The sequence below is a fragment of the Cucumis sativus genome, chromosome 4 (assembly GCF_000004075.3).
Source record: "Cucumis sativus cultivar 9930 chromosome 4, Cucumber_9930_V3, whole genome shotgun sequence".
Taxonomy (NCBI): domain Eukaryota; kingdom Viridiplantae; phylum Streptophyta; class Magnoliopsida; order Cucurbitales; family Cucurbitaceae; genus Cucumis; species Cucumis sativus.
In genome coordinates, this window is record NC_026658.2 from 16,475,810 (window position 1) to 16,482,414 (window position 6,605).

Consider the following 6,605-nt stretch of genomic DNA (forward strand, 5'->3'; position numbering starts at 1 on the left):
CGATACCCTCACTCGCATGCCACTTATACAAACGTGTTGGATCATTGTGTTTGTATCAAATACAAATTGTGTCGTATCCATAGTGTTACCAGGATAAGGTACCCAACCTTATCCCTATATTATAGACCCTTTAAGTTGATCTCGAACATTGATCCATGTAGGTCTTTATATATTGTTCAAGACTCATTGAACAACTTAGGATGTTAGTTTATTGGATTTGGGTTATTAAGACAAAACTAATAATATAATCGATAATATTTATTAAAATTATAATAATAATATTTTATTAATAATGATCAATTGATTATATTTACAATTTAAAAGTTTAAGGACATAAATCTCAATAGTTTAAACTCACTCTTTCATACTGTGTAGTTATTCTTTTATACCTCTTAATTGAAGAGTACACTATAAAACTAAGTTTTGATATCAATTCTCTGTATTCGACCTTGGATCATCCAAGAAAACATATTGTTTCACTTACACTTGGCCAAACAATAGAAAAACTTGTACACAACAAGAACTTAGAAGTATGTGAAAAAGAAAGACATCGAGAGCATTTTGCATACAATGATCATGTCCACTCGCATGATGAAGATAATCAAAGGGAGCATTTTGCATGCAATGATCTTGATCAATGACACATCATGTGAAATTAAATATACACATACATTTCATGAACATAAGCAACATCACTATTTCCCAACTTGCATTATCTTTGTTGCTTAGAATTAGATATGCATGCATGACACTGCATCTTATCTCACCAAGTTCATAGAGTTAACCAATCAGATCAAGTTGTAGGCACGGTTGATTGGAATTGACCCACAACAAGCGTTGACTCCAAACCACTAAGTAGTATTTCACCATTCAAGAAAAGGTTGTTATATTCTTATTAATCATATCACATAATGAAAGCAATGATATAGCAGCAGAAAAATTTCAACATTCAGATCATACTATTTCTCTAGCTTTTAACCTTGTTTTGAGGAATGTTTACAAGCTTGAACTATAAATTATTAGCCCACCCAATATGGATAGTGTACTAATGGAGATCGTATCAAATTCAAAATACTACCATTTCTTTAAGGTAATGTGTTAATGTTTTGAAATATTACCCTCTCTTGTACGGAGTTCATATTAATTCAAAGTATATTCATGTGTTATTAATATCCTTTAGGATTGTATTGGTGCTATTGATGACACTCACGTTGCTGCAAGTATTTTCCAAAATGAACAAATATTGTTTCATGAAAGAAAAATTAACACAACATGGAATATAATGTGTGTATGTTTATTTGATATGTTATTCACATATGTCATGTCTGGTTGGGAAGGATCGACCAATGATTCTCGCATACTTTTTGAATGTATCAAGAATACCGAAAATAAATTTTCTATACCTAAGAGAGGTAAAAAAATTTATGTGTTTTAGATCTTTAAATGAAATAGATGACTTTATAATAATTTTTTAGTTGCTTTATTATAAGCATATCAACATTATCTTATCGATTCAGAATATTCAAATATGCCAAAATTTTTAGCACCATTTCGTGGTCAAAGATATCATTTACGAGATTTTAGAAAAATGAGATATTGCCCTCGAAGTAAAGAAGAAGTGTTTAACTATTAACATTCTTCACTGTAAAATGTCATTGAATATTGTTTTAGTGTGGTGAAGGCTCGATTTTCTATTCTTAAGCAAATACCTCCATACTCGATCAAGACACGAAAGTACATATCGATAGCATGTTGCACAATTCACAAGGTCGTTAATATATCTATTCAATGACTTTAACAAGAAATCAACGATGGTTGAAGCTAAACAAAATTTGTGAGTCAATTTGGGGAGTAATACCAAAGGGCCGTTATAGTATATCCGAGAGGAACTCACATTTAAAGACCGAATAATATTTTTTTTCTAAAATTTGTTTAAAAATGTTCTCAGTAAAATAGTTGATTTCAAATACTAGTTTCTTAAAAAGTTGATTTAAATAGTTAGGAAAGACCTCAATTTCTGATGAAATAGTAATTAAACACTTCAAAATTTATAAGTCCACCTTGCGAAGATATTTTCAGCCATTGGTTAGCGGGTAGCTGAAGAAGAAGAAGAAGAAGATGGGCCAGGACTGTACTATGGAGAACTGAATCTTCATCTTCAATTACCACAAATCGTCTTTGCTCCGGCCATTTCTCCGAAGCTCCGATTTCTATTTGAGTTCTCAAAAGTATTCTCTTTATCCCGCTCCACTCATCGTCATCCATCGATGATGTCTCACAAACTCTTTGCCGCCTCTTCTCCGTTAGTACTCTTCATCTTCCATTTTTAAATCTTATCCTTCTTAGTTTTTTCAATTTTCTTTTCTCTGATTTTCAGTTGAGTTTTTTTTTTTTTTTGGAATTTGATTGTGTAACTGTGTTCGTTGCTTAATTTCTTCGTCTAGTTGTATGATTCGTTTAGCTGCTTTATTTAAAATGTTGCAGATGCCAAGTTGTTCTGTTGGATTGTAACTCTAATGGGTCGAAGTCGTTATTGGTTCCTCGGAATCTCATGAATTACGGCCTCACTAGAGGTATTATCCCTGGATTAACCCTTTTTTAGGTGCTGGTAGTAAGTTGGAAATGGTTTAAGTCTGAAATTCCCTTTTATCATTTTTGGTTATTGTCCGTTTCTCTTGTGTCTTTAGTGGTTGAATGAATCTCTATTGTTCCTAACCTAGGTCAATTTTGGATTTTGCTGCACTTTTTCATTCAATTGAGCTCTGTTAAAACGTGTCGCTCTTTTTTGTTCTTCCTTTGGGATATTGTGTATTTAAAAGGAGATTTTGAAGTATTGGTTTCAGATTTACGTTTTTTGTATACCCACTGTGTCTATGTCCCTTTACATACTAACGGTGGAAGTAAGATTGAAATGATTAAAATCATTTTGAAATATGTTTTTAATCCTTCAAAATTCTAATTAATTTAATATTTGATTTCACTCTTTTAAATGAATTTTCATACCATCAAAATTAATTTCGAATGACAAAAGTAATTTTAAATATTTAGAAATGACTTTCAAACATGTCCTAATTTTGCATCCTTGCAAATCATTTTGCAGTAAGCAGAAGGCTGAAGGTATGTCGACTCAGGGCTGGCTTCTGGGAGTCCATCAAATCCGGGTAATTGGAGATATGGCTATTGTGGTGTCCCTTTTGCACACACTGGAATTTTATTGTAAGCATGCTTGGACAGATTTCTTGGTAACACCATTTTAAATGCTCTTTTAGTATGTTAGACATAGGGTTTAGATTTTCTTTCGTTTTGTTTTATTAACCACTTGTAATTATCGACATTAGATAATCCCTTTTTTTTATGATGAGAAATTTCATGACTCCACATGCACCATTTGCTACTTTTCTTTAATCAATACCGGCTTTTTTATTTGGAGGGGGATAAAAACAAAAAGGGTTTGTATGCATATGCATACCACCTATGTTGATTAATATGTATTTTATGCTGATCAACCAATGAAAATATGATTAAAACAGTTCCTTAATAGGGAACATCTTAGGAGGACCTTATCAGATGACGCTTGTTATGTAAACAAGAACAATGAAAACTTCAATAAGAAAGCAAGTAAGCAGTGGAGAAATTAAAACCCTGAAAGGATCATCCTAGAAAGTCTGTCACGTGCAGTGGACATGAAAAAATTGTATAACAATGACTTGATGAGCAAGTTTATTTACCTTTAAACAAATAAAATTTTAAAATATTTGAGTATGATTATGGGTCTCTCTTTTCTAAACTTCAGTTTCATTGAAATCTCTTGGTGTTTATCTTTCACATCCTGAGTCACTGACAAGTGTGACCTACCTGTTCTATTTAAAATGGAGTTTCTGCTTCTTATTCCAGGATCTTGAATAATAATAATACCCAAGTGGTTGAACCTCCTTCCACGCTTCAGGAAGAGGAAGAAGAACCCTTGCCTGAAGAGTTTGTTCTAACTGAGACAACATTACCAGATGGAAATATTGAACAAATAATATTCACGTCAGGTGGAGATGTTGATATATATGATCTTCAAGCTCTTTGTGATAAGGTCAGTCATCAGATGTAGCAACCCAATAAGAAATCTTATTTTCGATGACCACTCTTCATTTATGTGCCGATCTGGCTTTTATTATTATTATTATTTTCATTTAGTTAAATTTGACGTTCTATATGTAAAACAATGTGTGTGCTACTTCATTTCATCCATCCTCTTAGGCCTGATGTTATTGCAATTTTGTGATGCTCGTTAGTACGAAGGACCAATCTATGAGTAAATGATATATTTTTGTTGACAGGTAGGTTGGCCACGTAGACCACTGCCAAAGTTAGCTGCAGCCCTTAGAAACAGTTATATGGTAGCTGCACTGCATTCAACACTTAAGTCCCCTGTTTCAGGTATTTTGTTATGATTTTTCATTCCTTTTCATTACTTCTGCGTCTGAAATATTTATGAACATCTTATTGTATTTTGAGAAGTTATTTGACAGAGGAGAATACACAAAAGAAGTTAATTGGTATGGCTCGTGCCACATCAGATCATGCATTCAACGCCACAATTTGGGATGTTCTTGTGGATCCTTCTTATCAGGTTATCATTTTTCCATACTAAAGTCTGACAAGTTACATGTATTTTTTTGGGGATATGTAATTAGTTAGCCTTGTGTGCCAAGATGATATACCCACATTATGAATTGAACTTTATCTGTAGATTCATGTTGGTTTGTATCTTTTACTACCATGTCCAGTGATCCAAAGTTGGCATTGGACTTGTGTGATGTATCCCAAGTAGGTATTGAGCGTGTGTAACAAGAAAAAGTTAATGTATTACATTAGGCTATATCTTTTCTTTGGTGAATGTGATATAATCTAGGAATTCGGGTGTATCAGGCATCTTCCTTACGATTTGTAATATAGATGGAAAAGGTAAAATGTCCCAGGGCAGTTCAAAAGTTCTCAGCCTGTTCAAGAGGGCTGGTAATCTCTCCCATTTTTTGGAACTTTCTACAGACAAAAAGCATAAAGGTTCCTACACTCCTCATTTTCTCATATAAATGTCACTCCCACACATTCCATTTGTGGCCTCTTGACCTCTAATTAATTTCCCCCTTGAATTATTTCTCTTACTCCTCCTCTTATATTGAATTAGGATCAGGGCCTAACATAGGGTAGGGTTTCATACACACACAATATGGCTATTGGTGGTCAAGATCATATTTTGTTCCTTTCAAGTCTAATAATAGCTTTCAGCTAGACGCATTAATTAGAATAATCAAGTGGCCATGAAAAAAGGAGTTTGGGTATTATATATTATATGCTTAGAAGAAACTGAGTATTGACATCAAAAGATTTGGGGCAGAAGTCCACTCTCCTGGTTGTACTAATCAGATAATTGGGGGCATAAATTTGATATAAAACCCATTCTCTTGGACTATCTTGTAATATTAGAACCTGAATTGATGTTATCTCTTATGTTGTACATATGCTAAAGACACTAATATCACTGATGATGCTTTTGAGATTCAGGGTCAAGGCCTTGGCAGGGCCCTAATTGAAAAGCTTATAAGGGCACTTTTGCAAAGGGATATTGGCAATATAACACTCTTTGCAGATAGTCAAGGTATAGTACTCTCTCTTAAGTGCTTCCGTAGAAAACCATTATTGCATAGATTTCTTTTAATATTCTTAGAATATTGCCTGGGCGAGGGTATCCATACTTGGACGTCTGACTAGCTATGTTTATGTTGGCTACTATCATAGATCTGTTGCACCATATCAAATGTTTTTTTTTTATGGTTTTTGGGTAAAATACTTTTCCCCCACCCCGATATCACAATTTTAGGACTTTGAACTTATTATGATTCCAGTTTTACCTTCTTCAACAATTAAGTTTGGATTTAGATTCAGCTAAAAGTTTGAAACCATGCGCTTGTTTCAGTGGTAGAGTTTTATCGGAATCTAGGTTTCGAACCCGACCCTGAAGGAATTAAAGGCATGTTCTGGTACCCACGACATTAGAATCTTTGCTTGGACAAGGTCATATTTCTTTCTCCATATATTCTGTTGTATAACGTAGGATCTTATATTGAAAATAGAAGACAAATGAGTTTTATTTGTATGATTATCGTGGAAGTTTGTATATACACTTCATATTATTTAGGAATAATATCCTATTTCTTGTGTGCCAACTTCTTTTAATGTTCAATATGGCCTCCTCTCCCATCATATTACTATTTTCCTTGGGCAAACGTATACATTGTTTAGATTATGTATTTTTGACACCATCTCTTCCCTATCTTTCTCCCTATGTTCCCTTCATTCCATTCCAGGATTATTTAGCTCATACATAACATTTATATGATCCAACATTCAGAAGTTTGATTCAAGGATTTGTTGATTCTACTGACTAATAAACTCATATTTATGAAGTTGATTTCTGTTTTTTTGTTTTGTATTTGTTAAGTTTTGTAATTGTGGCGTTCAAGCCAGTGTACTTAAAAAGTTCTAAGATGGTGGGACATGATAAATGTCAACTTCAGTTGTGTTTTCGAAAATAGCATTAGACTAATGAGGTG

General features: G+C 33.4%; 1 protein-coding gene across 1 annotated transcript; it reads left to right on the forward strand.

Moving 5' to 3' along the window:
* The first annotated feature begins 2,005 nt into the window (after nucleotides 1-2,005).
* On the forward strand, nucleotides 2,006-6,255 carry LOC101204410 (histone acetyltransferase TAP1). Its single transcript, XM_011655429.2, has 8 exons — nucleotides 2,006-2,302; nucleotides 2,485-2,573; nucleotides 3,101-3,161; nucleotides 3,895-4,081; nucleotides 4,329-4,428; nucleotides 4,521-4,621; nucleotides 5,557-5,650; nucleotides 5,969-6,255. The coding sequence occupies exons 1-8, from the start codon at nucleotides 2,268-2,270 to the stop codon at nucleotides 6,046-6,048; spliced, it is 747 nt and encodes a 248-aa protein (XP_011653731.1). The 5' UTR covers nucleotides 2,006-2,267; the 3' UTR covers nucleotides 6,049-6,255.
* Nucleotides 6,256-6,605: the final 350 nt, after the last annotated feature.

Excerpts from the sequence above, each read along its gene's own strand:
- LOC101204410 (XM_011655429.2), top strand. The coding sequence starts at position 2,268 with ATGATGTCTCACAAACTCTTTGCCGCCTCTTCTCC. Across the intron at positions 2,574-3,100 it reads GAATTACGGCCTCACTAGAG|TAAGCAGAAGGCTGAAGGTA; the intron begins GTATTATCCCTG and ends ATCATTTTGCAG. Across the intron at positions 4,082-4,328 it reads TTCAAGCTCTTTGTGATAAG|GTAGGTTGGCCACGTAGACC; the intron begins GTCAGTCATCAG and ends TTTTGTTGACAG.